This window comes from Dama dama, chromosome 15 (genome assembly GCF_033118175.1).
Source record: "Dama dama isolate Ldn47 chromosome 15, ASM3311817v1, whole genome shotgun sequence".
Lineage (NCBI taxonomy): Eukaryota > Metazoa > Chordata > Mammalia > Artiodactyla > Cervidae > Dama > Dama dama.
Genome location: NC_083695.1, coordinates 36,532,165 through 36,560,009, shown reverse-complemented (window position 1 = coordinate 36,560,009; position 27,845 = coordinate 36,532,165). Strand labels below are relative to the sequence as shown.

General features: G+C 52.5%; 1 protein-coding gene across 2 annotated transcripts in view; it reads left to right on the top strand.

The window, feature by feature from the left end:
• Window positions 1-25,684, top strand: part of DLG5 (discs large MAGUK scaffold protein 5) — a 119,724-nt gene extending 94,040 nt beyond the window's left edge. For both annotated transcript variants that reach the window (XM_061161911.1, XM_061161910.1), the window contains 18 exons: window positions 1,156-2,175; window positions 3,254-3,377; window positions 3,715-3,856; window positions 5,121-5,233; window positions 5,863-5,952; window positions 6,142-6,292; window positions 9,393-9,555; window positions 9,665-9,798; window positions 10,476-10,622; window positions 12,752-12,935; window positions 13,517-13,665; window positions 14,509-14,679; window positions 15,547-15,743; window positions 20,729-20,872; window positions 21,121-21,248; window positions 21,642-21,751; window positions 22,413-22,522; window positions 23,960-25,684. In XM_061161911.1, the coding sequence (XP_061017894.1) occupies window positions 1,156-2,175; window positions 3,254-3,377; window positions 3,715-3,856; window positions 5,121-5,233; window positions 5,863-5,952; window positions 6,142-6,292; window positions 9,393-9,555; window positions 9,665-9,798; window positions 10,476-10,622; window positions 12,752-12,935; window positions 13,517-13,665; window positions 14,509-14,679; window positions 15,547-15,743; window positions 20,729-20,872; window positions 21,121-21,248; window positions 21,642-21,751; window positions 22,413-22,522; window positions 23,960-24,063 (3,381 nt within the window). In that variant the 3' untranslated portion in view covers window positions 24,064-25,684. The remainder of the gene's footprint in view (window positions 1-1,155; window positions 2,176-3,253; window positions 3,378-3,714; window positions 3,857-5,120; window positions 5,234-5,862; window positions 5,953-6,141; window positions 6,293-9,392; window positions 9,556-9,664; window positions 9,799-10,475; window positions 10,623-12,751; window positions 12,936-13,516; window positions 13,666-14,508; window positions 14,680-15,546; window positions 15,744-20,728; window positions 20,873-21,120; window positions 21,249-21,641; window positions 21,752-22,412; window positions 22,523-23,959) is intronic.
• The last annotated feature ends 2,161 nt before the right edge of the window (window positions 25,685-27,845 follow it).

Here is a 27,845-nt window from a genome sequence, read left to right as displayed (position 1 = left end):
AGGTGATCTTAGGAAATTTTTACTTTTCCTGAGTATGATAATGGTGCTGAGATTGTATAGGAGAATGGCTTTATTTGAGGGAAAGGCATGTTGAAACTGTTAGGGTGAAATGTCATAATATTTGTAAGTTACTTGCAAATGTTTTGCAGCGTAAATAGATATAGACAATTTGGCCAAATACTATTGAATCTAAATGGAGTTAAGGGCATTTATTGTACTTTCCTGTCAGCTTTTCTAAGAAGGTTGGAAATAGGCTCATCTACTTCATTAAGAGATATTTTAAAGTGTTATTTAAAAGTTAATAGGCTTTTAGGGGAGCAGTTTTAGTTTTGTTAGCAGTTTTAAGTTATGTTAGCACAGAGAGTTCTCCTATCATCTGCTTTGTTTCTCGTGTCCATTCTGTGTCAGTGGGGGCACATTTGTTGCCCCTGATGAGCCAGAATTCATACATTAGTATTAACTGCAGTGTTCAGTTGACATGAGGATTCACTTTTGGAGTACATCCCGTGGGTTGGGACAAGTGTATAAGGACCTGTATCCACCAGCACACTACCGTAGAGAATACTTTTACTGCCCTAAAGACCCTCTGGGCTTCATCTATTCATCCCCTCCTCCCCCATAACCCTTGGCAGCCTCTGATATTTTTTTCTATCTTTGTCGTTTTGCCTTTTCCAACATGCCATATAGCTGGACGCGTCCAGAATGTAGCATTTTCAGATTGGCTTCTTTCACTTTGTAATATGCATTTAAGGTTCCTGCGTGTCTTCTTGTGGCCTGATAGGTTGTTTCTTTTTATCGCTGAATAATATGCCATTGTCTTGGTATACTATAAGAAATATCTTTAATAATGAAGTCTTTACATTTATGTTTAATCATTTAAAAACTTAGGCAGGGCACAGTGCAAATGATTTCAGAAAACGCTGAAAACCAGGGAACTTTGTGTCTCTCCCGTGGGTTCATAGAGGCCAGACTGTAAACAAGCCTCGCCCATGGGCGAGGTGTGTGTACCTGCACGTCTGTCTGTCTGTCCGACTTTGGGGTGTGTGTGGCCCATCCCCTCCCATGGCTCTACCTCCAGGGATGTTTTTCGGTGTCAGCTCCAGGTCCTGTCGGCTCACCCGCTCTCTTCCTCACTCCTTTGCAACCCCTCCTTAGGTGTTCCCTCAGAGCGCCTCGTGGAGCGGCCAGAATATCTTTGAAAACATCAAGGACTCTGATAAGATGCTGAGCTTCCGAGCCCATGGCCCAGAGGTCCAGGCTCAGAATAAACGGAATTTGATGCAGCACAACAACTCCACGCAGACGGACATCTTCTATGCAGACAGGCTGGAAGACAGGAAGGAGTCAGGCCCCGCCGGAAGCAGCAGTTCCTTCTTGCACAAGCCGTTCCCCGGGGGACCCTTCTCTGTCTCTCCCCAGGCTTGTCCCAGTGCCTCTGAGCGCAGCCTGAGCTCCTTCCGCTCGGATGCCTCGGGGGAGCGTGGCTATGGGCCGGCAGACGTGCGCAGCCGGCGGCCACTGCTGCCCTTCGAGACTGAGATGGGCCCCTGTGGGGCGGCAGAGGCCCCCCTGGACAAGGCAGAGCCTGACAGCGCCCACAGTGGCGGGACCTGGCCCAAGGCTGTGCTCAGCTCCACGGCGGGGCCCGAGAAGCTCTCTGTTTACAGGAAGCCAAAGCAAAGAAAGTCTATCTTTGACCCAAACACTTTCAAACGCCCCCAGACACCCCCGAAAATAGACTACTTGCTCCCAGGCTCTGGACCTGCCCACTCCCCACTGCCCTCCAAGAGGGTGGGACCTCTGACGCCCCCAAAACCTCCCAGGAGGGGTGACTCCATTAAGTTCCAGCACAAGCTGGAAACCAGTTCTGAGTCAGAGGCCACTCTGGTGGGCAGCTCCCCATCCACCAGCCCCCCGAGCGCCCTGCCCCCTGACATGGACCCTGGGGATCCCATGCACGCCTCGCCCCCTCGCAAGGCCAGGGTCCGCATCGCTTCAAGTTACTGCCCCGAAGGGGACAGGGACTCCTCCTACCTGCCAGCCAAGAAGTCCTGTGATGAGGACCTCACCTCCCAGAAGGTAGATGAGCTGGGGCAGAAGCGCCGCCGGCCCAAGTCCGCACCCAGCTTTCGGCCTAAGCTCGCTCCGGTCGTGATCCCTGCTCAATTCCTAGAGGTAGTGCTTGACCTGGGGTGGATTAGGGCCAGCTGGAGGAGGGTGGGGCAGTGGGCTGTGAGCATACCATGAAGGGGCCTGTGCTCACCTGTACAGCGTCCCCCAGCTCAGGCTTAGCCCTGGCTCCTCTGTCTTAGCTCTCAGCACCTGCTTGGGGGTGGGGGTAGCAGGTGGATGCCAACAGGAAGCAGACTCCCTTAGGAGACTGGAATGTCTCATGAGGTGTGCATGATGGTGGTAACATGACGCCAGGAGAGAAGCACCATCTTGGGTGTGGGCTGTGATTTGCTTATCTAGCAAGAAGCTTTTGAACTTTCACAATGGAACCAAGTGGTAGGGACCTACCTTGAAGAGCTTAGGGAAACAATATAGCACATGTGAATCTGTTAGCTGGCAGCAGGACAGGTGAGTTTTTGCAGGTGCTGTGGTCATTTCTCGGAGAAGGCAATGGCACCCCCCCTCCAGTACTCTTGCCTGGAAAATCCCATGGATGGAGGAGACTGGTGGGCTGCAGTCCATGGGGTCGCGAAGAGGCAGACACGACTGAGCGACTTCCCTTTCACTTTTCACTTTCAAGCATTGGAGAAGGAAATGGCAACCCACTCCAGTGTTCTCGCCTGGAGAATCCCAGGGATGGGGGAGCCTGGTGGGCTTCTGTCTAGGGGTTGCACAGAGTCGGACACGACTGAAGTGACGCAGCAGCAGCAGCAGCAGCAGCAATGGTCATTTCTAGGAGGGAGAGATGGCCATGAGCAGGAGAACACATCTATGCTCCTCTCGGCAGACACAGAGCTTCATGTGGCTGGGCAAGTCACGTGGAATTGTTATAGACATGTGCCTGAGGCATACGTGTGTTCTACCTTCTACACACAAAATCTATTTCTTTGAAAGAACAGATTCTTTCTCTGTGGTTTTCTTCCACAGTATTTTTGAAGGAAGTTCTTCTTTTCCAGATGTGTAAGATAACATGAATGAATAGTGAGCTGGGAGAAGCTAGGTCATAGAGGACAGAAATTGCTTGCCAGTGCCCATGTGTTTCCCTGTTTCCAGCCACTGCCTCTTGCCTTTGGTTCTGTAGGAGCAGAAGTGCGCCCCGGCCAGTGGAGAGCTCTCCCCAGATCTCCAGGAGTGGTCCCCTTACTCTCCCGGACATTCCAGCCGGCACAGCAACCCCCCGTTCTACCCCAGCAGGGCATCTGTGGGTGAGCTGGCAGGGCAGGGCTGGGGAGGAGGGTCAACGTGGGCTCACAGGGCCGCCCAGCCTCAGGCAGAGTGGAGACGGTCATTTCAGGGAGCTGCTGCGTGTCCTCAACAGAGCGGTCCAAAAGATTTTGCAGTTGCTGACCTACCTGGAGTGTTTCGTCTTTTATCAGTGACATCTTTTAGCTTTTCAGAGCGTTTTCTCCCCATGGCAGTCTGGGAAATAGGTAGCATTGAAGAGAGTTCTCCTGCTTTATGATGGAGAAGGGCCAGATGCTTGCATAGGTCCGGGGCCAGCTGGGTGTTGCGGGGCAGATGTCTCACCCTACCTGTTTCCAGGCACGGTTCCCCGGAGCATGGCCCCGAGCACTGTGAGCTCCATCCTGAGGAACCCCATCTACACTGTGCGCAGCCACAGGGTCGGCCCTTGCAGCTCTCCACCCATCCCCAGAGAGGTTGGCCCCCACGGTTTGCATCCCAGGTATGTGAGGCCGCCCATGCCCCTCTGTACCCCAGCCATCCAAGCCTACCTGGGCATAAAGCCACTGTACACAGAGGGGCTCTGTGTGGGGGAGGGACTTGGTAGAGTAGCACTGGGACCCCAGGGAAAGTAAACTTTAAGGTTGCTCTCTTCATTTACCTATATGGAGCTTGAAAAGGTATTTGTAGGAAGATGGTAGTGATGGCAGCTGATGACTTCGTGCCAGGCAGTATGCTCAGATGTTCATAAGCGTCATCTCACTTGATTGCTATAGCAACCTTACTCTTAACAGTCTTTGGTTGATAGATGAGAATAGAGCCTTAAGAACTGAATAGATTGACCCAAGGTCACTCATTCCTTCAGTTCCTTGACAGATTTTAATTGATCATCTACTACATGCCATGGACTGCTACAGTTTTAGAGGGTTATAGTGGAGAATTAAGCAGATAAACTTCCTCTCCTGTGGCATTTGTGTTCAAGTGGGGGGTGGGCGGGTGTTAAAAAGAGAACAGAACCACTCAGATCAGATGGCGCTGAGTGACTTTGAAGACCATAAAATGTTCAGATTAGACTGTGAGAAGTTCGATTGGGCCGTGGGGAGGACCCCATGCCGGGGCATGCTGCCATAACCAGGGGGCGAGAAGAGGCCAGTCACACGGGACTTGAGGAGGAGGTTCTGGGAAGGAGGGCCGTGCATGCTGTAGCCCAGGTGTCTGAGAGAGAGGTGACGGGCTCAAGGGAGCCTGAGAGAGAGCTGGTGAGTCAGGAGGAAGGCACAAACCCTACAGGGTCTGTGGCCATGATGCAGAGTTTGGGTTTTATCGAGTACAGTGAAGACCACTGGAAGGCTCCAAGCACTGATAAGATGTAGTCTCACAGCTAGAGGAGGTCATTGATGGGCCTGACCACAGGCCAGCCCTGATGTGGGCTATGTCGTCTCCCTGCCTTCAGCTCTCCAGTCTCCTGGGTGGGCTTCCCTGAGGGAGGTGCAGGACTCTGTCCTTGGTGCCGTCCAGCTTCGCCCTGCCCACCCAGGATTCAGATCTTCTGCAGTCCCTGTAGAAAGCCTTCTGTCCCACTGAGCCTGGTCCTGGCCCGGGGCTTGCAGGGCCCTCTCTGTGTGGCTGTGGGTGGTCGCTGTCCTCAGCTGCCCAGGAGCGGCTTCTGGGTTGCTCTGAGCTGGCAGAGGGCCTTGGGAAAGCCAGTCACTTGGTCCCATCCTGGTCTTCCTCCTGAGCTCCTCACCTGTCTGCTTCTCACATAGTGTCCAGCACCAGGGCCGCCTCAGCCTGGACCTGAGCCCCAGGGCCTGCAGCGACTGCTCTGACGTGAGAGCCTCCCATGGGTCCAACTCCCTGCCCTCCAGCGCCCGCCTCGGTAACTGTGCTACTGGAGCCTTCTCACCGGAGTGGGCACCAGCCTTCCTTCCTCTGCATCCACACCCTCATGCCCAGACCTCCTGGCGGCCCCTTTCCTGACCCGGGGCCGAGGGTGACTCCATGCTGCATGCAGAGCCCTTTCCTGCGGCCTTCCTGCAGCTTCCCACGGAGGCCATGTGGTTGTTCTGATGACCTCTAGCCCAGGAGCCTTGCTCACTACCCTGAGGTCATTCTGGGGGATGTTGTGTTGCCATTCACTCACAGAGAATGCCACCTGGAGTCGAGTCTGGCAGTTACCCCATAAGATGCTGGTGGGGCTGTTTCCAGCCTTGTGGAGACAAGGCCACAGTGACCTCTGTCACGTGGGTTACCGTCGGCTCGGGGCTGGAGCCAGACTGTGATACCGTTCTGCGGCAGCCTCCCCCTGCACCGATTATTCACTTGCTGGGGACTGAGCATCTGCTTTCCCTGACTATCCCACCTTATAGGCGCCCCCAGGGAAAAATGGCCAGGCCCGCTTACTTCTATGTAACCCTGTGTCTTTCTTGACTCCCAGGCAGTTGGGGAGGGAGTGAGGGGCACTGTTCAGTCGCAGGCCTAAACTTCTGTCTTCTTGTGGAGCCACAGGGTCTTCGAGCAATTTGCAGTTCAAGGCAGAACGCATTAAAATCCCATCGACGCCGAGATACCCCCGGTCTGTCGTGGGCTCTGACAGAGGTGAGGACTTTCTCAGTGCTTCCCTGCCCCGCTGGCCCCTCGGTCCTCAGGGTTGGGGGCGGTCTGGGCACCGCTCACAGCTCCCCCACCACCTCCGCCATCCGTAAATGCCGGCAGGGCAGGCCTCAGGCCCCTGCGCTCACGGCCGTGTGTCTGGGCCGTCTGGCCCGCACCCGCCCGTCCCGGCAGGCTCGCTGTCGCACTCGGAGTGCAGCACGCCCCCGCAGTCTCCCCTCAGCGTCGAAGGCCTGTCCTCCTGTAGCCAGTCCCAGACCTCAGCCGCCACGTTGCCCAGGATTGCTGTCAACCCTGCAGCCCTTGGGGAGCGCAGGAAGGACAGGTGAGCAGGCGCGGGGGACGGGCGCCCCTGCAGTGGGCCAGCGCTGGTCCTGGGAGGTGCCGGGGGTTGGGGAGGGCCAACAGAGTTGACCTCCAGCGAGGCCACTGCAGTTTGGGTCGCCTCGCCTTCGCTGGTGCCTTGCTGCAGGACGTCATGAGGAAATCCTGTGCGCTCCCGATGCAGGAGGAGGGGCGCACCTGGCTGGCCGGGGAGGCAGGGTGAGCTCTTCTACTGAGTGCCCACAGGCGGAGGTGGGGGCCTCCAGCAAGTGATGCTGGGGTCGACCTGACACTGACTGTGCTGGAGTGATGCCATTCACGACCTCCCAGGCCCTTGTTTAGGCACTGTCCACATAGTAAGTTGTGAAATCCTCATGTAACCCCGTGATCAGCAGTGTCATCCTTGACCCCATTTAAGGGTGAGGAAACTGAAGTCGGGAGGTTGGAGTGGTCTGTCTGTGCTCACTTGGTTAGCGATCAACCTACCCTAATTAGAATCAGACTCGTTCTTATCCTTTGCTTTTTGACCCCAGAACACAGCTGCACTGCTTGACCTCTGCCCCCCAAGCTTTTTGTTGTGAGATAAAACACACATAGGAAGAAAAAGTATATGAGGCATACATGTACAACTTAGTCATTTTTTGGTTCATTTTGAAAAGCAGCTGTCAGGGTTCTCTCTAGATGCTAGTGGGAGATAGGATTAAGCTCAAATTTACCTTTACTTAATTACTTACAAGGACTGCGGCTCCTCTGTGGCTCAGATAGTAAAGAATCTGCCTTCAGTGCAGGAGATGCAGGTTCGATCCTTGGGTCGAGAAGATCCCCTGGAGAAGGGAATGGCAACACACTCCAGTATTCTTGCCTGGGAATTACCATGGACAGAGGAGCCTTGTGGGCTACAGTCCATAGGGTCATAAAGAGTCGGACACAACTGAACGACACTACAAGGACTAGAGCTACTCTCCTCCACTTCAGTCCAAAAAGCCGAGGGCCCTTGTTGCTATGAGCCATAGAAAAGATACTGCTGGCTGGGCCCGTCATTAAGAAAACCTCATCTGACTTGACAGTTGAACTTGTGAGACAGCACACCTAGCAAGTGTGAACTGGAGAACAGCCTGTACCTGTAACTGCCAGCAGGCCCCCAGGGGAGTCAGGTGCAGCGTGTATGGATGTGTTCATGACAACCTCACCTGCGTCGTGCAGATGGGAGCACACACTGGCCCTGAAGGGGTATGGGATGGGTGTGTGGTTTTACTGAACCCCAGCTCAGGTCTTCCCCCCGATAAGGTGGGTTCCTTAGAATCAGAAGGGGCCTTGTCACATGCAGTCGGACATCCCCTTAGCTTCTTCTATAGGGCACAGAGAACCGATGTGTGTGAGCGTGTATGTGTCAATGATGCCTGCCTTCATGGTGCTTAAATGACATCAGGTTTAACATGTGTGTGACCTGGCTGAGGGATGGATTACTCATTAAAAATAGTCCCTCTTTTCCTCAGTCTAAAATACCTATCACTGTTGAAAACTGGGTAAACTGGAAAAGTAGAAAGAAGTAACAGCAATTTAAATCTCTGATGATCAGCAGTCCCCAACTTCTTCAGCACCAGGGATATATTTCATGGAAGACAATTTTTCCATGGACCAGGGTTGGGGGAGATGGTTTTAGGAGGATTTAGAAAGAAAAAAGGTGGCATAATTCAGGGGCCCCCAACATCTAGGCCTCAGACCCTTACCTTCTGTCAGATCAGTGGTGGCATTAGATAAGAAGTAACGTGCACAATAAATGTAATGCATTTGAATCATTCCAAAATCATCTTCTCCAACCCTGGTTTGTGGATAAATTGTCTTCCATGAAATTGATCCCTGGTGCCGAAAAGGTTGGGGACCACTGATCATCAACCAGAGATTCAGTTGCTGTTATTTAACCTTTTGGGTGGGGGGGGGGGGTGTGTGTGCGTGTGCATGCACGCACACACAAGTATTACATTTACAGTTTAAATGCATTTTATCTTATTGTACACATGTAAACATTTCCTCCTTAATGTTATGTTTCAAGCTATTTGTAATATTAAGTATATTTTACGAATCTCTTTTACAAAGAAGCCTTATTGTTTTGACAAAACTCTGCATATTATAAAAGTTTCAACCATTCAGGAGATTAAAAAGGATTACCTCAAAAAGGGCTCCCTGCTGCCCACCCACCCTTACACGTGGATTCACAATGTGCTCTGGAGGAGGGGGTCCTGAGGGGGTGGCGCTCTGCTTGGAGCTCAGGCTGCGTGCAGGGCGGTCCTGGTGGCTCAGTGTCATGAAGCTGTCTGTCTGTCTGTTACGTTCCAGGTGTCTGTGGTTGTCTTCCTCCTCCAATCACCCCTCTCTTCTTTCTAACCCTTTGCACCTTCCAGATGCCTCCACCACCACAGATCCCTCCTGAGATTGCCTGCGGCTGCCAGGCCCAGGTCCTCCTCGCTGAGGAGTCTGAGGTTGGCCCGACAGGAGGGCCCCACCCCAGCCCCCATGCCCCTCATTCCCACAGGGTGGTGGGCGGTGGCCTGGGGCCAGCGAATGCATGGCGTCACCTTGCTCCCAGCCTCCCCGATCCCTTTTAAATGCCTCGGGTTTGCAGCGGCTTAATCTCATGATCAATTTGCATCACCCTGTGTACTGGTAAATATAAAAACTGATATTTCATGTTGTCCCTTTGGGGGTAAACGTCATCCCAGAAAGCACTTCTTTTCCTCCGAGGGTGTCTGAGACCCCACTGGAGGTTTGTGAGTTGCACATCGTGAGGCCATTCCTCTCCTGTCATGGAAACCTACGTGCCTTTTCCCTGCGTATGTCACTGTTTATGTTCACTCGGACCACTCTGTGACTTCGGGACTGGATGCCTCTGTGTCCATCTTGGGGGTCGTGTTTGTATTGCATGAGGCTGTGCATCACCGTTGTGTGAAGGTGGACTTCATCGTGTGCCCATCCAGCTGTGTCGTCATAGGAGCGTCCACGTTCCCTGGCCCTCTCTGCGTAGCGAATGCATGCCTGACCTCAGACCCCCCCAGACCTTCCCTTTGAGTCTGAGTCCCCGAAACCATTGGCTGTCTTCCAAGGCCCTACGTGGAGGAGCCACGCCATGTGAAGCTGCATAAGGGCTCGGAGCCGCTGGGCATCTCCATCGTGAGTGGGGAGAAGGGCGGCGTCTACGTCTCCAAGGTGACCGGGGGGAGCATCGCTCACCAGGCTGGCCTTGAGTATGGGGACCAGTTACTTGAGGTGAGCGGGAGGCCGCCCTTCTCTCCCTCCCCTCATCCCTTTCTGAGTCCCCAGGACCTCCTCCGTGCCCTCCTGTCTCCTTGGTGAGCCCGTTCTTGGTGTTTCCTAGTTCAATGGCATCAACCTGCGGAGCGCCACAGAGCAGCAGGCGCGGCTCATCATCGGGCAACAGTGCGACACCATCACGATCCTGGCCCAGTACAACCCGCACATGCACCAGCTCAGCAGCCACTCCCGGTCCAGGTGAGGTCCTGGGCCTCCGAGGGGGCATCTGGGCTGCGGGAGGAGAGGTGGAGGCTGCAGGTGCGTGGCTTGCTTCGAGGAAACCACAGCTGCAAGCTCTGGGGATTCTGCTGCCACGAGAGGAGAGTTGAGCAGCCTTGGGCTTTGGAGAAGAGACATATCAGGGGAGGGTTTCTCCTCCTGAAATAGGGTGTGGAAATAGGTGGCCAGGCACCCTGTGAAGCAGGACGCCTCGGCACATGTGTGTGGTAGCCAGACACTGAGGCCTGACGTGGATTCTCACATAGAGCGGTCCGACCCCTGCCCGCGGGCAGACGCCGGACACCCGCCTGTGTGCTGCAGGTTGCGGGACAGGTAAGGAGAGTGAGAAGTGCCCCCGAGATGCAGCGCCGGTGAAGGGAGGGGCTGAGAGGCTCAGACACAGGAAAGGGGAGCAGTGCCTTCATGTGTCCTCAGGCCCACTGTTTGTAGAGGATCCTCAAGTTGAGGACAGAAAGATCATGCAGGTGGACAACTGAGTCCATGCTCCCAAGGCGCTTGCTCGTCTCAGGGCTCAGATCACAGAGCTGTGTGACTTGGTCTTTGTTCACATCCCAGAGCCCACCCAACACCACCATAGAGGGATGGCTCTGGACAACTGCCTGCCACTCCTTATTCTTCCTGTCCTCTGTCCCCAGCTCCCACCTGGACCCCGTCGGTATTCACTCCACTCTCCAGGGCAGCGGTGCCGCCACCCCGGAGCACCCCTCTGTCATTGACCCGCTGATGGAGCAGGACGAGGGCCCTGGCACACCCCCAGCCAAGCAGAGCACCCCCAGCTCCAGGTCAGTAACTGCTTGCCAGGAGCCTTCCATCAGTGCACCTCGGTTGAGCGGGGCGGCCAGGAGGGTCATTTTTGCAGCCTGTGTACATCCTCTGAGGGATGTGGGTCCCAGTGCTGCCCTGCACTGCAGATGGCACACCAGCTTGTCAGGATTTGGGGTGGGGAGCACGCCAGTCCTTTTTTCCTCTCTCTCTCCTGCCCTTTCTTTTTTCTCTAGTTTTTCCACTGACTCCTTCTTAGCTCTACTTTTTTTCTTTTTCTCCTCCTTTTCTCACTTCACTTGTTCTCAGATACTGAATCCCACAGTCCTCACCCATCCAGGCTGGGGCTCTGGCCATCCACAGCAGTGCTGCCCCCAAGGAGCTTCTGGTTTGAGGGTAGATCAGTGAACAGGCACGTGCAGCACAGCTGAAGTGCTGGGAGGGGGAGTGGGGGCCATGAGGGAGCATGGCTGGGAGCCGAGTCACAGCATTCAGGACGAGCAGGGGTTGGCCATGGAGAGAAGTCAGGAGGAGGGACCAGCGTTAGTGTGGGCAGGAGGTGGCCCTGTTCTCTCAGGAACCGGAGGGGAGGTGGGGAGAGGGCTATGCAGGCTGGGTCATGAGGCCGTCACTGCACTCCTGGACGGAGCCCTTTCTCTGGCATGGCATTAATGGACTCTTCACGGAAGTCATAGGCTGGAAGCTGGAGTATCTTCAGGGCTTTCCTGCTTGTGAGCCTTCACTGTGCCCATGATTGGTACACTTCAGTTTAGTTCAGTAGCTCAGTCATGTCTGACTCTTTGAAACCCCATGGACTGCAGCATGTCAGGCCTCCCTGTCCATCACCAACTCCTGGAGCTTGCTCAAACTCATGTCTATCAAATCAGTGATGCCATTCAACCATCTCATCCTCTGTCATCCCCTTCTCCTGCCTTCAATCTTCCCAGCATCCGGGGCTTTTATTAATGAGTCAGTTCTTCACATCAGGTGGCCCAAGTATGGGAGTTTCAGCTTCAGCATCAGTCCTCCAATGAATATTCAGGACTGATTTCCTTTAGGATTGAGTGGTTTGATCTCCTTGCAGTCCAGGGGACTCTCGAGAGTCTTCTCCAACACCACAGTTCAAAAGCATCAATTCTTTGGTGCTCAGCTTTCTTTATGGTCCAACTCTCACATCCATACATGACTACTGGAAAAATCATAGCTTTGACTAGATGGCACTTTGTTGACAAAGTGATGTTTCTGCTTTTTAATATGCTGTCTAAGTTTGTTATAGCTTTTCTTCCAAGGAGCAAGTGTCTCTTAATTTCATGGCTGCCATCACCATCTGCAGTGATTTTGGAGCCCAAGAAAATAGTCTGTCACCATTTCCATTGTTTCCACATCTATTTGCCATGAAGTGATGGGACCAGATGCCATGATCTTAGTTTTCTGAATGTTGAGTTTTAAGCCAGCTTTTCACTCTTCTCTTTCACTTTCATCAAGAGGCTCTTTAGTTCCTCTTCACTTTCTGCCATAAGGGTGGTGTCATCTGCATATCTGAGGTTTTTGATACTTCTCCTGCAATCTTGGCTATACTTGCCTGCAGCAAAAGTGTTGTCACTCTCTGGCTCCTCCCCTGAGGTCCCACTCATCAGGCTCCATTGCTGCCCCGTTGTCTTTGCTCAGTTTATTTGCCAGCCTTTCAGTGTCCTTGTGTTGTGAGTTCTTTGGTGGCTTTTGGTTTAGTACCCTCTGGGCCATAGACACTGCTCAGTAAACATTTGCTGGACAAGTTGTGGCCTGGAGGTTACCCTGGCTCTGACTTTCTCAGGAGAATAAAGTTAGGAAAACAAGTGCAATCCAGGTGGGTGAGATGCAACCCATGGCATGTGATGGACAGCTGGGCTGGAAACAGTGGCGTTGATGTCCACTCTGTTCCTGAGTGGCTGTGTGTTCACCTCTGCCACATCTCAGTGCCCTGCTTATAAAACAGGTCACTAGAAGTAGGGTCTGTGTCAGCCCCGCTCCCGGCTCCTCTGGTCCTGGGGCCTCCTGAGACCTGAGAGGGGAGCAGAAAATAGTTAGGGTGTCACCATTGTTTCATCTTTTTTCGCGCCTGCCTCCCTTCCCGTGCACAATTGAAGAGCTTCATTTTCCTCCCTGAAAGGATGGTGACAGATGCCGCCAAGAAGACCCCAGAGCCACGAGTCGTCTTCATCAAGAAGTCCCAGTTGGAGCTTGGCGTGCACTTATGTGGAGGGAACCTGCATGGGGTGTTTGTGGCCGAGGTGGAGGATGACAGTCCCGCCAAGGGCCCCGATGGCCTTGTGCCTGGGGACCTCATCCTTGAGGTAAGTTCTGAGCTGCCGAGCAGCAGCCAGGCTATCCTCTGCCCACGTGTCGGGCTTCCTGCCATCTCAAGTGACATGGGAGGCGGGGGAGCACAGCCTCTGCTGGCATCCCCCTTGGGTGTTGAATGCTACCCAGACCCACTCTGGGTAAATATTAGGGAAGCAGGCATATTAGGACCCAACTTGGGCACTCGCATTGGGAGGAAAGATGATCTGCTCCTGGCAGCAGTAGGACTCAGGACTCTAGTCTGATGGTGAGTGCCATCTCCCTCTCACTGGGTCTCCTGTTGGATGGGGGAGGTAGGTTGTAGGTACTGAAAGCTACAAGGAGCGTTAGCAAGGGGAAGTGCCGTATTTCCAGTAGGCCTTACTGGCTCAGGGGCTAGAACAGGGTCTCTGCTGGGAGCAGCTTGAGGGCAGAGCAGGCACTCAGCAGAGGCCTCAGCCTCTGTGGATGTGGGGCAGATGGATGCCCAGGGATGGGGATGCTGAATCTCCTCCTTATCCCACTCCTGGGCCCTCACGGGTGCTCAGCCCTCCCTGCTTCTGCCCTCTGACCCCTGTCTCCTGTCTCTGGGTAGTACGGCAGTCTGGATGTGCGCAGCAAAACGGTGGAGGAGGTCTACGTGGAGATGCTGAAGCCCAAGGACAGCGTCCGCCTGAAGGTGCAGTACCGCCCCGAGGAGTTCTCCAAGGTCAAGGGCCTGCCTGGCGACAGTTTCTACATCAGGTACCAGTGGCCAGGGCTGCCAGGGACTTGGGGCTTGGGGAGAGGCTTTTGGTGGAGACTGTTCCCTGTGAATGTCCCTGTGTTTCTTGCCCTTGAGGGATGGGACTATGAGCATTATTACTTGGGCCCCAAATTGTAAGCTTACGATGAGATGCTTGTGACTTAGAAAAACCCTTGAAAGCTCCTACGGCGAGATGGGCTCTCTCTTTAGGGTTTTGGGCCTGGGGAAGTTTGACACCACTGAGCCTCGTTTTCCTGTGGCCTGTGCCCCTCTCCGGGTCTCTCCTGACTCAGGTCTGCAGATTCCTCTGCAGTGTGTGTGGACGTCACAGCATCCAGAGTGCCCTGAAGTAATACATGAAAAGGGTGGAGTAGGGGGTGGGGATAGGCATCAGGCATTTTCTAGGAGGCATGCAGCTTTCTTCATGAGATCTGAGGCCACACAGGAATGGAAAGTACTGATTAACTGTGTACCATGAGGTACGGGGTCCCTGTGTCTAGGCACAGCCTCCTTAGTCAAGGATGGCACGTTTCCCTTCTGAGAAGTTTCCGCTGTTTAGGAAGCATCGACTTTGATGTGGGAGGGGTGCAAATGGGAAAGACTCTTTTGGGAGTGGAGGTATGGCTTTGGTCCTTGGCAAAAAGGCTTTTATCTGATGGGCGTGAGGGAGCCCTGATCTCCAGGGAGCCCGGGCTCCCTCTTTTGGGAACTGCTGCTAGAATGGGGAGAGATGGGTCCTGATCGTGGTCTGGGGAGAGCTTCAGAGCAGGAGAGTGGCCCTGGGAGCTTGGCTCTAAAGGGCGGCCTGTGGCCTGACTCTTCCCCTCCATCTCCTGGTCCAGGGCCCTGTATGAGCGACTGGCAGAGGTGGAGCACGAGCTGAGCTTTAAGAAAGACGACATCCTGTACGTGGATGACACCTTGCCCCAGGGCTCATTTGGGTCCTGGATGGCCTGGCAGCTGGACGAGAATGCCCAGAAGATCCAGCGCGGGCAGATCCCCAGCAAATATGTGTGAGTGTTCTAGAGTCTGGGCCTGGGGCTGAGGCAGGCGGCACCTGTGGGGACGTCCCATGTGATGACGGCCTGGGCTGCTGGGGGCTTATTCTGACGTTGTCTCAGTTTCTGGTCTGTAAGTTTTGCCAAAGTAGCTTATCCAAAAAGCTGTTCCAAGTTTAGGTCAGTGATGTATACAAGTCAGAAGTGTAGCGGCAGCTTAGGAGACATGCTTCTTTTATGTTTGTTGAGATATAATTCGTGTGCCATGCGATTTACCCAAAGTATGCAATTCCTTGGCTTTTAGTGTTTTCACAGATACGTGCAACCGTCACCATAGTCAATTTGAGAATATTTTCATCATCTCAGAGAGAAGCCCTGTACCCTTCAGCTACCCGCCTTGTTCTCCTGTCTCCCTGCCCCCTGTTGCCAACCCTGAGCCTCCACTGGTCTCCCTTCTGTCTCTATAAGGTTCCCTGTCTGGACTTCCTGTGAATGGAGTCATACATACAGCACGTGGCCTTTTGTGACCGACTCCCTATACTTGGCATGATTTTTTTCAAGGTTCTTCCATGTTATAGTGCATTTCTATGCTTTCCTCCTTTTTGTGGCTGGAATGATAACTTTTAGTGTCACAAGTGAAGGCTGTCTTAGCAGTCCCCTCTGACCCTCATCTGAACACAGGAGTTGAGCTGCTCTGAGAACTTGCCCAGCACTGGCACCAAGGCGGTCCTCGGTGGCTTGGGTGCCAAGGTGGCCAGGAAACCCACGGAGGGTGGGGGAGGAACCTGGAGCCCCAGCTTTGACTCTCCTCGCCGCAGGTGGGCAGGGCGACAGGCGATGGTCCCTCCGCCCTTCCCAGCTCTGCTGTACTCTTGTCTTCAGAATGGACCAAGAATTCTCCCGGAGGCTCAGCATGTCTGAAGTCAAAGATGACAACAGCGCTGCAAAGACGCTCTCGGCGGCTGCACGCAGATCCTTCTTTCGAAGGAAACATAAGCACAAACGCAGCGGGTCCAAAGATGGGAAAGACCTCCTTGCCTTGGACACCTTTTCCAATGACTCCATTCCACTCTTTGAAGGCAAGTGACTGAGCTGGCTTCTCCAGCAGGCTGTCAGGCTGAGGTTTGCTGTTGACCACAGAAGCCTCACTGCAATGACTTGAACAAGACAGAGGTTTGCTTTTTTCAGACGTAACTGATCAAGGAATGCGTGTCTGGGTTGGGATGGTGGCACTGCGGTCTTCAGAGTCTACCACCTGTAGGATGTGTCCTCTGTCCTTAAGGTCTCCCCATCTCCTGCCATCACATCCATGTTCAGGCAGCAAGGAGAAGAAAAGGACATGGCAACAGTATGCCTCTTTAAACAGCTTACCTGGAAGCCCCACCCTTCATTTTCCACTTATACCTCATTGACCGCTTGCAACTGCAAGAGAGGCTGAAATGGCAAGGTTTTCACTGTTGCCCTGCTGGCTTTAGTAAAGCAGCTTCTCTTAGAAAGGAAGAAAAGAAGAAAGGGTGTTGGGTGGGCAAAAGGCAGTACTTTCCCAGTGCATTGCCTCTAGTTTGTTTTGGGGTTATTCCAGGCTGCTTGGTGTGACCAGGGGCCACTGTGCAGATCTTTCTGGCTTTACTCCTGAGTCTATCCTTACAAGATCCTCCCAGGGCCAGGCACCCACCCAGTCCTGGGGTCGCATGTCAGGGAGCGCCAGACATCCTTTGGCAGGTCGCCCTGGGGAAGGGTATGTCTGTCCTGTAAAGCAGGAGGCTCCTATGAATGCTGCTCCCTGGACCCCCAGGTGTGACCCCTGTCCTGGAAGGTGTGCCCTCCCTGATAGGCAGGCTCTGGGGCGGGGGGGGGGGGGGGGGGGGGGCAGTGGGCCTCAGAAGGCAGGACAGCCGGCTTCCTCCTCCCCTGCTTCCGCATGTGTTATTTCAGTTAGGTCTTCGGCACAGTGAGTTGAGTGAGTCCCACCCTTGTTTCCTGGCCCACGGTCACGATAGTCAGGTCAGGGGTTGGCAAACCAGAGCCTATGGGCCAGATCTGGTTCACTGCCTGCTCCTATATGGCCTTCGAGCTGAAAATAGGGTTTTACATTTTTTAATTTAAAATGTAAAAAAAAAAAAAAAAGACTTATTTGTCTTTTCACACTAATAGTTCCTTGATTCTCCCTTCTCTTTTCTTCTGTAGACACCATCTCTGGTCTGTGGTATATATCCAGTGGATGTCTTTGGAAAATAGCCATTTGTCTAGTCATGGGGGTGCTCCCGGGTGGCGCTGGTGGTAAAGAACCCGCCTGCCAATGCAGGGGAGATAAGAGACGCAGTTTAATTCCTAGGTCGGGAAGATCCCCAGGAGAAGGGTATGGCAACCCACTCCAGTATTCTTGCCTGGAGAAACCCATGGACCAAGTACCCTGGCAGGCTACAGTCTACGGGGTCACAAAAAGTTGGACACGACTGAAGCGACTTAGCGTGCACACACATATTTTGAAGTTGTCTTTAAATGGCTATATCTTACTGTTAAATTTATCGTTATAAAATGTTTTATCTCTAGTAATGTTTCTGGCCTTAAAGTCTATTTTGTTTAAGTATAATTATCACACCAGTTTTCTATTGGTTAAGTGTTTGCATAGTTCATCTTTTTCCATCGTTTCATACTTAATTACAGCTTCATATTTACGTGGTTCTGTAAACAGCATGTAGGGTTTTTTTTAACTCACTGTGACACTTCATCTTTTTTCATTTTATTGAGACGTGTATAGAAAAGTGCAAATTCATCTATAGAAAAGTGTACAGCCTGAGATGTTTTCACTTTTGAACACATCAGTGACAGTTTTTATCCTTTAATCAGAATATTTAATTACTGATTAAATCATCACTGATACATTTACCATCTTACTATTTGTTTTCTCTTATCCTGCCTATTTTATGTTCCCTTTCTTTTCCGACTTTTTTTGGGATTAATCAAGCATTTTCATTTTCCTGCCTCCTCCTCAGTCTCTTAGTTTTTATTCGTTTTGTTTTATTCTTTTGGGGCAGGTGATTACAGCAGCCCTCACAATGTATATCTGACTTACTACTAACATGAATCATGACTTTGACTACTTCCCCAATAATTCTAAAACATCAGAACACCGTGACTTCCTTACCTCTTCCCTACTTTTTGCTTGATTATCATTTTCATTTTATATGTATTTTTAAATCCAGCAGTGTTATTGATTTACACACCAGTCACTCACTTATATTTATCCTTTCCATTATTCTTCATTCCTTCCTGTCATCCTCTTGCCCTCTGATTTTTTCTTTCTGTTGTATACTCCCTTCCGCATTTCTTTTTTTCCAACTTGAGATATAACTGACATATATTATTGTGTAAGTTTAAGGTGTACAAAATGATAATTTGATATGTATATGAGTTGCGAAAGATTAACCACAATAAGGTTAGCTATAGTTAACACACCCTTTGTGTGTGTGTGTGTGTGCGCGCGCGTTCAGCTGCTCACTCATGTCTGACTCTTTGCGGCCCCATAGACTGTGCTCTTACCTCGTGTAATTACCATTTTCTTGTTTTCATCTTCAGCATTTCTTATGATGCAGGTTTGTTGGTGACAGTCGCAGTTTCTGTTTGCCAATTTTCCCATGATTTTGCAGATTTTCCCTGGATATAGAATTGTAGTTGGGTCAATATTTTATTTATGCATTTTAAAGGTATTATTCATTGTCCTCTAGCTTTCACTGCGTATCATTTCCTGGGGCTTTTGCCACATACCTTACAAGCTTTGTGGTCAGCACAGTATACGTTTATTCTCTCACAGTTCTGGAAGCCAGAAGTCCAAAATCAGTACTGTGGGGCCAAAATCAAGGTGTTGGCTGGTCCATACTTCCTTGGAGGCTCTAGGGGGGAGTCTGTTAGGTCCACTGGTTTATAATGTTGTTCAAGTGCTGTTTCCTTATTGATTTTCTGTCTGGTTGTGCTGGGTTTCCCAGGTGGTGCTAGTGGAAAAGAATCCTCCTGCCAGTGCAGGAGACATTAGAGACGAGGGTTCCATTTCTGGGTCAGGAAGATCCCCTGGAGGAGGGCACGGCAAGCTACTCCAGTGTTCTGACCTAGAGAATCCCATGGACAGAGGAGCCTGGCGGGCTGCAGTCCCCAGGGTGACGAAGAGTCGGACACGACTGAAGTGACTTAGCACAACACAGCTCTGGCGGTACCGTCCAGCCCTGACACCGGGATGTCGCAGTGCAGTGAAGACGGATGAGACAAGGGAGAGACGGGCGACAGAGAATCAGCACAGGGCTGTGTATCATTTTAAACTGATGATAGCTTAATTTCAATCTTATATAAAAGCTACGTCTCTCTGTTCCCCCCACCCCTTATGTTATGGATGACACCAATTACCTCCTTTTATACTATGCGAATATTTGGTATATAATCACTTTTATGCTTTTGATTTTAATATCTGTACCAGTTTTAAAAGGAGTCTACATACCTCCATTAGGTTGCTTCCAGATTGTATGTTTGTATATTTACCCTTCCCAGGGAGTTTATTTTCTGTGGGCCTCTGACTCTGGTTGAATATCATGCTTGTGAGAGGCTCTGCAGCCTCTATGATTCTGTTATTGTGAGGACTTCTGACAAAGCAGACTGTTCTGAGAGGATCAGGAAACTGCTAAATTGGTGCCCCTCAGTGTGGAATGTTAATAGTCATTAGGGGAGAAGACGATTCTGTTGAGTTGAAGACATGGTCTTATGTCCATACACAGAGAGATGGATAGGTGCAATGCATCCGTGTTTTAGGATGTTCCAAAGGATAAAAGGGGATCAGTGTGAATCAACAGGGATGCTTTCAACAGAAACATAAGACTGAGTAAAAGAAGGAGTTGCAGAATATTTATTGTAGGTCATTTTTGTTGGACATACACATTTTCTAGGTTTTCTGAGCACGTAAAAGTCAACATAGAAGACTGACCTCTGGAAGGATATAGTATAGTCATGTCTGACTCTGTGACCCTATGGACTGTAGCCCGCTAGGCTCCTCTGTCCATGGGATATGCTTTAAATCCTCATAACCAACTATGATGCTAGTTGAGAGGAAGCTGCCAGGGACCAAGACTGGAGAAGACGGGTCAGAGAAGATGCCTGGCTTACCTGTCATGTTCAAAGTTTTAAAAGACGGGGTGTTTTTATCTCTTCTTGGAAGAAGTTCTTTGCACTGGGTCTGTGTTTTCTATTTTTTTTAAAGTGTTTACAAGTTTTAAAAAGTGTTTCTGAGATGCCAGCACAGTGATTGGTACCTGGGAGATGTCAGGAAGATATTTGCATGCTGGTTTTAGGCTATCTCTTTTTGCGAGGATTTTTTATTCATTTTGTGGAAGGGGAGGCTTAACTACGTGTATCAACTAGGATATTGGTTTGAGTGCTATAACTGAGACCAAATAACAATGGCTGAAGCATGATAAGAAGCTTCTTTCTCTGCCATGTAAAAGTCTGGATTGGTGGGCAGTCCCGTGGAGGCAGCTCTGTTCTGGGGACCATCAGGGAGCCAGGTCCCTTTTGTCTCGTGGCTCTGTCATTTCCCGGGGGTTGTCGTCATCTGCAGGATCAGGGCTGGGTCACTGCCCCTCATCCTGTCCGTTTCAGCTCATGGGGAGGGGGATAGTTTGCTCACTGCATGGGGTGGGTCTGGGTCACACGACCCACCCCCTCAGGGGAGGTGGCACCTGTAGAGAACAGAATGTCTAATAGGAGTCAGGGGACCACGCATTGAACACACATCGGAGAGTTTCAGCAGAATAAAGTGCTGCAACGCCGTGGTGTCCATGGAGTGGGGACACTGTGCAGTGGCCCTGCCCTGGTGTGCCTGGGGTGTGGGACTCTCAGAGCTAAACCTGGGCGAGTCCCAGGCAGACCAGAGTGAGCTGGGTACCCGACTCTGGACCTGTGGAGTGCAGGAGATAGGTCTGCCTGGGGTAAGCCAGGTCAGGGGAGCAGGGGGTCCCCAGCCCCTCCCAGCCCCCCTCTGCTCTGGGTGGGTGCCCACCCCCTGCTGCCCTCTCCCCCTCAGATTCAGTGAGCCTGGCCTATCAGCGGGTCCAGAAGGTGGACTGCACCTCCCTGAGGCCCGTCCTGATCCTGGGGCCCTTTCTGGATGTGGTGAAGGAGATGCTGGTCAACGAGGCGCCTGGCAAATTCTGCAGATGCCCCCTTGGTAAGGGAGGCCCTCGGGCCTGCTGGGCTGCGTCTGTCCCTGTGTTTGTGTCCACCTGCTTCCCAGGGATGGATCTCACAGTGTTTGCAGAGTCCTTCTGACTTGGGTCGCATCAGCGTTTAGCCTCTGGTTCTTTCTCTGGGAGTGAGGATGGCAGGGCTGGGTTTCTGCGCAGTGTTTTTTCCCCTGCCCGTGCAGTGATGGCTCACAGTGCCAGACCTGCTAATTCCTGTGTCTGTGCTTTGCAGAGGTGATGAAGGCCTCCCAGCAGGCCATCGAGCGGGGCGTCAAAGACTGCCTGTTTGTCGATTACAAGCGGAGGAGTGGCCACTTTGACGTGACCACTGTGGCTTCCATAAAGGAGATCACAGAAAAGGTACCCATTGGCTTTCTGGGTAAGGTTTCTGAGGCCAAGGTGGGGTGGCGCTTTAGAAAGTTCCTGTATCTGGGTAAAGGCAGGAAAGGGGTTTGGAGTTGGGTTGTCCAGACCCCACACAGCCCCCATTCCCAGCCTTGACCATCATCAACGCTGACAGCCTTGTGGGGAGGGATTGCCCTGGATGAGGTTTCCCCACCGTGTGTCACATGCCTTCTTCATGTCAGAGTGGTTTTGCTGCCTTGTTCATCAGTAGCACCTTATGTATTCACTTACAGGGCAAGGCCGGGCAGTGTCAGGTGAGGGGTGGGTCCCCTCCGTGGCAGACAAAGGCTGGGTTCCTGAGGCCCAGCTCTGCCCCTGCCTGGGTGTTCACCGTCTCCCTCCCTGCAGAACCGGCACTGTCTCCTGGACGTCGCCCCCCACGCCATCGAGCGACTGCACCACATGCACATCTACCCCATCGTCATCTTCATCCACTACAAGAGCGCCAAGCACATCAAGTAGGTGCCAGGCTCCTTAGGGGCTTGGCCCGGGCCTTGCTGGGCATGGGCTGCTGGCTCAAAGCCATGGGAGGTGGTGGGGCCTTGGCTTCGAAACAGGCATCCTATGTAGGAGTGACCCTCCCCCACGTGCCCATCTCACACCGAGCCAGTCGTGTTAACCCAGCACAGCCCTCCCCATCCCTCTCCCGACTGTTTGGGGGCTGCCACAGCACCTCGAGCCTGTGTCACTTTGTCTGCATATCTCCCTCCTGACCCCATGCCCTCTCTCCCTCTCCTGCCTTTCGTCTTGGTGCTCACGACACAGGAACCGGGTGGCCCAGCTCTCCCGGCAGCGGACGTGATGTGGACGGGCCTTTGGTCTTACTGAGCTCAGTTTTTGTGGTTAGGCTAATGACTTGCCAAGCCCCTGCGCCCCGCCCCCTGCCTCTGCCTTTCAGTGCTCCCCATCTTCTGGTACCTGCACTCGGGGGCCAGCTGGGGCATCTGGTGTCTTCCCCGTCTCTGCCCAGAGCTCCCTGTGGGGCCAGCAGGCTGCACTGTGCTCCACCAGGGGCGCACGTGCGGTGGGGGAGTAGCCCTGTTATTCTGGACAGAGAGGCTGAGAGGAGGGCATGGGGAAGGTGGGAAGGCTCAGCCAGGTTCCTGGATGTCCCGATAGGGAGCAGAGAGACCCCACCTACCTGAAGGACAAGGTGACTCAGAGGCATTCCAAAGAGCAGTTTGAGACGGCTCAGAAGATTGAACAGGAGTACAGCAGGTACTTCACAGGTAGGTGTACGTCAGGCCCAGAGAGGAGCGGGTGGCAGGGATGGACACAGCCTTCCCAAGGATGCCCTTCTTAGAAGTGGTTAGAGCCCGCACTTCCGGGGGGCCTGGTGACGCCACCGCAGTGAGCACTTTCATTACAGATGATCTCATTGCAGGCACAGGGCGGCATCGGGGACTTGCCGGTCCAAAGGTAAAGTTCACTAGTTCTGGCCTCGGGTCATAATCTGGTCTTGTTATGGCCTCACAGGCGCCGCGTGGCACAGCTCCGGCACTCCCCAGGCAGGTGCCTCAGCGGTGGTAGCTGTGACCATCCGTCCCCAGCACCCTCCAGGGTAGGCCGGTTTTGCAGTGGAGTTTAAGACAAACTGCACAATTACTGTCTCGTCTTTGAAACAAGGCAAACTAAAAGAAACTCTAATTTAGCAGTTGCTATAGTACTTGGTGGCTTCCAACTTCTCCCATGAAATCAATCATTTGTAGGGGGCATAACAAACAACAGTGTTGTCAAGAGAGGTGGAGACTGATTTTAATTTAACTTGGAGAGAGTGTTATTATAATTGGTGCTTCTCATGCAATATTTGGTCTCAGGACCCAGCCCCGGCTCTTCTGTGTATGTGTATGTGTGTTTGTGTTTTAATTTCAAATCCATTACAGACTGATATTTCAGTTAAATACTTTAGCAATTTACTAGAGAAAGGAAAATTTAAAACTTCAAAACTTAACGACATACAGACTTTGACTTTTTATCAGATTTACCAGATGTGAAATTACTCCGTCACATTGTCATAGCAGTTTCTAAACTCTCACTGTCAGTATCTGTGGCAAGAAGCCAGGGCATGCCACTGTTCCATGGAGCACGCACAGAGCCCTTCTCCAGTGTCTGCTGGGCCGTGGTGATGAAACCCTGCCGGGCAGCAGGCCTAAACCGAGAGTCTTCTTTGGGCCACGGGGTGCCCAGCTCTTGAGACCCAGCCTTGTTCCATCTAGAATCCTGCTGCCGATTGGACCGTCACAACATACCCCAGACTGCTTTCCAATGTTCTGGGACTCCCCGTTGCACAACTAGGCGCACCAGCCCGGGTCATCGCTGCTGTGGGGCCTGGCAAATCATGTGCATAGTCACATCCTGTCACCCCTATTACAGGGGTCAGGGCAGCCTGGCAAAATCAGACACCGGCCTTCGTGTGAGCCCCAGATTTTAACATCGTGCGAACAGTTGCTGAGAGGGATAGATAAAAAGCCAAAGTGATTTGCACTCAACTTTTTTTCTTTTCCAATTTCTTGCTGATGGAAGAGAAGTAAGGCAGGGGTAGAGCAGTTGAGCCAGTAGCTGAAAACAGGCAGAGCAGCAGGAAGAGTGAAAGATCTGTTTACTTGCCTCCTCCTGGGTGTCTTCCTCCGAGCCAATGATGTGTGTGTTTGGGGGCTCTCTTGCAGGGGTCGTCCAGGGAGGAGCCCTGTCGAGCATTTGCACTCAGATCTTGGCCGTGGTCAATCAAGAGCAAAATAAAGTCCTGTGGATCCCAGCCTGCCCTCTCTAGAGCACAGCGCTGGGTACGGCTCTAGCTTGGCCTCCAGCCCCACCGCCCGGCGCAGCTCTTTGCAGTGACTACAGATAGACACCTCTGTGTGTAAACATGGAGGGGAGGGATCCTTGAACCAGGGCTCCAGAAGCACCTCCTCTGTAGACGGAAGGCCACAGACGGACGGGATCCGGACCCCGGCCAGCGGACTGTGCTTCTCCCACATGTGTGTGCTTTAGGACAGAGACTGTGGGGTGTGGGACTCGACACCAACCTTCCTTGTAGCCAGCTCAACAGAGATGCTGCAAAGAGAACCCTTCAGATCACAAGTTTACAAGCCTTTTCTAAGTATTCGGTTGCTGATGTTTACTTGAACGGCTCCACATTGCCGCTGCCCAGCCCCGCCCTCCTCCTCACTGTGGCTTTCATGTTGGTTTTCTGCCCGCTTTCAGCGAGATGGCTCTGGAACCTCTCTGGGGGCCGCTTTGCTCTGGGAGGCTCTTGTCAGGGGGACCAGAGCTCTGATGAATGCCCTGCTCCTCGGGGGCCCCTCTCCTGGAAGGCCCCTGTGACTGCGGCTGCTTCGGAGCTAGTGCCTTCGTGGGGCTGCGTGTTCTCCTCCTGCACCTAAGAAGGCGACTTCCACCGTCTTGTAGGCGCATCCCTCAGACGTCGTCTTCTGCCTTCTGCCACCTCTTGCTTCTCATCCACCTGTGTTCATGATTCCAGTGTTCTCTCTGATCCTCAGAGCTTCATGGGTTCCCTGTGACACAACCAATTCTGGGCAGGGTGTCAGGCTGGGGCTGAGACGTGCCACTGGGTCCTCCTTAGGTTCTGTGAATAGTGACAGCCTTTACCAGTGCAGATTTTGCAGAGTAATTCCCAAATGCTTTACAATGGGGCAGGCACATCAGCTCTGTTTGATCTAAAAACAATTCGTATTTCAGACTCTGAATAGAGAGCTCTTACGGAAGCTTAAGGATCAATGTGGTCACTGTTAAAATTCAAGAAAGAGGAACTGGGATCTATCTAGTCTTGGCTTCAGCTCTCACAACATGAGCAGAGCTCCACGAGGATGTCTTTGTTTTGTTTTGTTTTGTTTTTTAACGCATCTGATGCCAGATGTTCCTGGCTGAAGATTTGATGTGGTTCCTCCTTAAACTGTGCGTCCTGTTAATAATAGGTACTGTACGGGGCTCCGGGTAAGTGTCACTGGGGTAGGACCTCTATTTTAATACTGTTCCTAACATTTCATTTTACTAGCAAGAAATTGCTGATTTCATTTTATTCTTTGTAATTCTAGACACTAGATTATAGTTTAGCCATACTGACATTTTTTAAAAAAGGGATATATTTTCTTGCACAGTTGTTCGCAAGGAGACACGTTTCAGTCTCAGTGCTGCCCTTCATTTCACAGGTACACGTGTTCTGGCGCAGACAGCTAGGACCAACCGCAGGCCGTCGCGGGGTTTCGCTGGCACCCGCGAGGCCACTGCTCTGGGCGGCTGGGGTTGGCACAGGGATGGTACAGTGTGCACGGGTACTGTTCGGACAGACTGGGGTTTTCTGTACTAAAACCTTCCTTTGTATCAAAAGTTAAACAGACTTTAGTACAATAAATAAAGGTCAATTTCTGTAACTCGTTGTGAAGACACCTGTGTTCCGTGTGTTTTCCACCTCTCCCCCGCCTCCTCAGCTCTTTGTTCCTACGTTTGAGACAGCCGTCCCCCACTGCGCCACTCGGCTGGAGCTGGCTGCTCTGTGAGGCTCCCTCCAGCTCTCGCGATGATCGGGCGCCCCTTACCTGCAGTGTCAGCCCCTCCGACTCCCGCCTTCCCTCCCATGTGTCCGTCTGGCCAGTAGAGCACGGGCACTGGTTGTAACCAGGCAGCTCGTGTGTGTTAAGATTCCAGTGCTGCCCTGGGGGCTCATGTTCAGATCTGCAGGTTTTGGCTGGGCCGCGAAAAGCAAAGGGGCTTGAAGGACACCAGGATCCCCTCGTGATCTCAGCCGGGTCCCTGTCTATGTCTACCAGGGGGCGAGACCCAGACTGCGCCCTGGAGGTGAAGAAGACCCAGCCTGGCCCAGGGACTGCAGTGTGAGACCACCCTCAACTCTCCTGGGCAGATTGTTTGGGCCCAAAAGCCCATTGCAAGGGTGGCAGGAAGGCCAGGAGAGGGGACCAGTGCTCGTCTGTAACCCATGCAGAGCCCAGGCAGGGGATGGAAGTGCACAGCCTCTGCCCCCAGGTGGGGTCTGCATAACACAGCCTCAGAGCCTTCTGGAAAGCAGAACTGACTTTTAGCTGCAGCCTCGAGACCTTGGACACATCTCGCGTGGGCCTCCAAAGACAGGGCAGACAAGAGAATCTCTGAGGCCCCATCCTGTGCTGACATCTGAGTTATAAGTAGGGAGCGGGACTTCCCTCCTAGCCCTGGGGAGGTTGAGCAAAACCCCAGCTCTGGGAACCTTGAGACACGTGACTTTTGGAGGCTGGAGGAGTCCCTGATGCCTCACATGCAGGAGCAGAACCTGAAGGGATCGGGGCCCAGAGTCCTTGGCCAAAGTCCTGGGCCTCTTCAGCTGGAGCGAGGCTCTGAGGCTGACCAAAGGGGTGGGACAACTGGAAATTAGGACTGGGAAACCTGAGCTGCTGCCAACCCCTGCCCCCAGGACCCTGCTCCCTGGGGCTGACAGTGCAGAGGGCCTCATGGGTCCCAAATGCCAAAGACAGAAAGAAATATAAGGAGTTGCAGGTGGGGCATGGAGCAAGCAGAACTCACAGTGGGGAAACAGTTGGCGTGGGACGACAATCTTTTCTTTGGGGACGGGGCTCCGAGGCCCGGCCCTGCATAGCCAGCCAGGCCTTATCCTCTGCCCCCTCAGCTGTGCTTCTCTCTGTGGGTTTCCTGGACCTTATTTTCAATCATGCAGACTCTCTTGTGCGCGCATGCCTTCCGGAATGTAGTCTCCATCCTCTTGATGGTCTCGCCTTCAGTTCTTGCTATTGTGAGTTTATAGCTTTTGTCTTTTTTCAACCATGAAATGTGTCATACATACAGGAGGGCACCTGCAGTGTAAACATATGGTCTAAAAAATAATAGACGCGCATCTGTCTCTAAGAAACAGAACGCCACTGCTGTGAAAGCCTGCTTAATGCCCAGCACACCTGAATTCTCCCTGTCCCCGAGGGAGTGCTGGGCTGACTTGTGGTTTAACGCTTCCCTCGCTTTTCTGTTTTCACCCTCCGGAGGAGGTGTTTTGAAACAATATTGTGTGCGGTTTTGAAGACACCAGGCTTCAAGCACCCACTGAGCTATGAGAGCAGAGGGCAGCTCTGCTGCTGTTGGACGATGTTGGCTGGAAAAGCAGCCAACTGGTCAGGGGAAACTCTAAGCTTCCCTGGGGATTTTGAAGTGCCATTCCTCTTGGGGAAATCAATGAGCAGGGACTTGAAAGGGTCCTGGGGACACTGGGGCCATCACGCTTGGAGTGTGTGACCGTACTGTGCACAAATCAAATCCTCGTGGTCAGGCAGGAGTATGGTCAGAGGGCTGGAGCTGCTGACTGCAGTTCCATGCTCACTACGACCATCCTCTCGATTTCAGTGGTGAGCCAAAGCTGAGCCCTCCAGGGGAGTAAATGCTGACTTCTCCTGCTGATCTGAGGAGTGGGAAGGACGTCAGCTCATGTCAATCAAGCCTAAGAGAGGTGAGAATGGGGCCAGTTCAGTTCAGTTCAGTTGCTCAGTTATGTCTAACTCTTCGCGACCCCATGGAATGCAGCATGCCAAGCGTCCC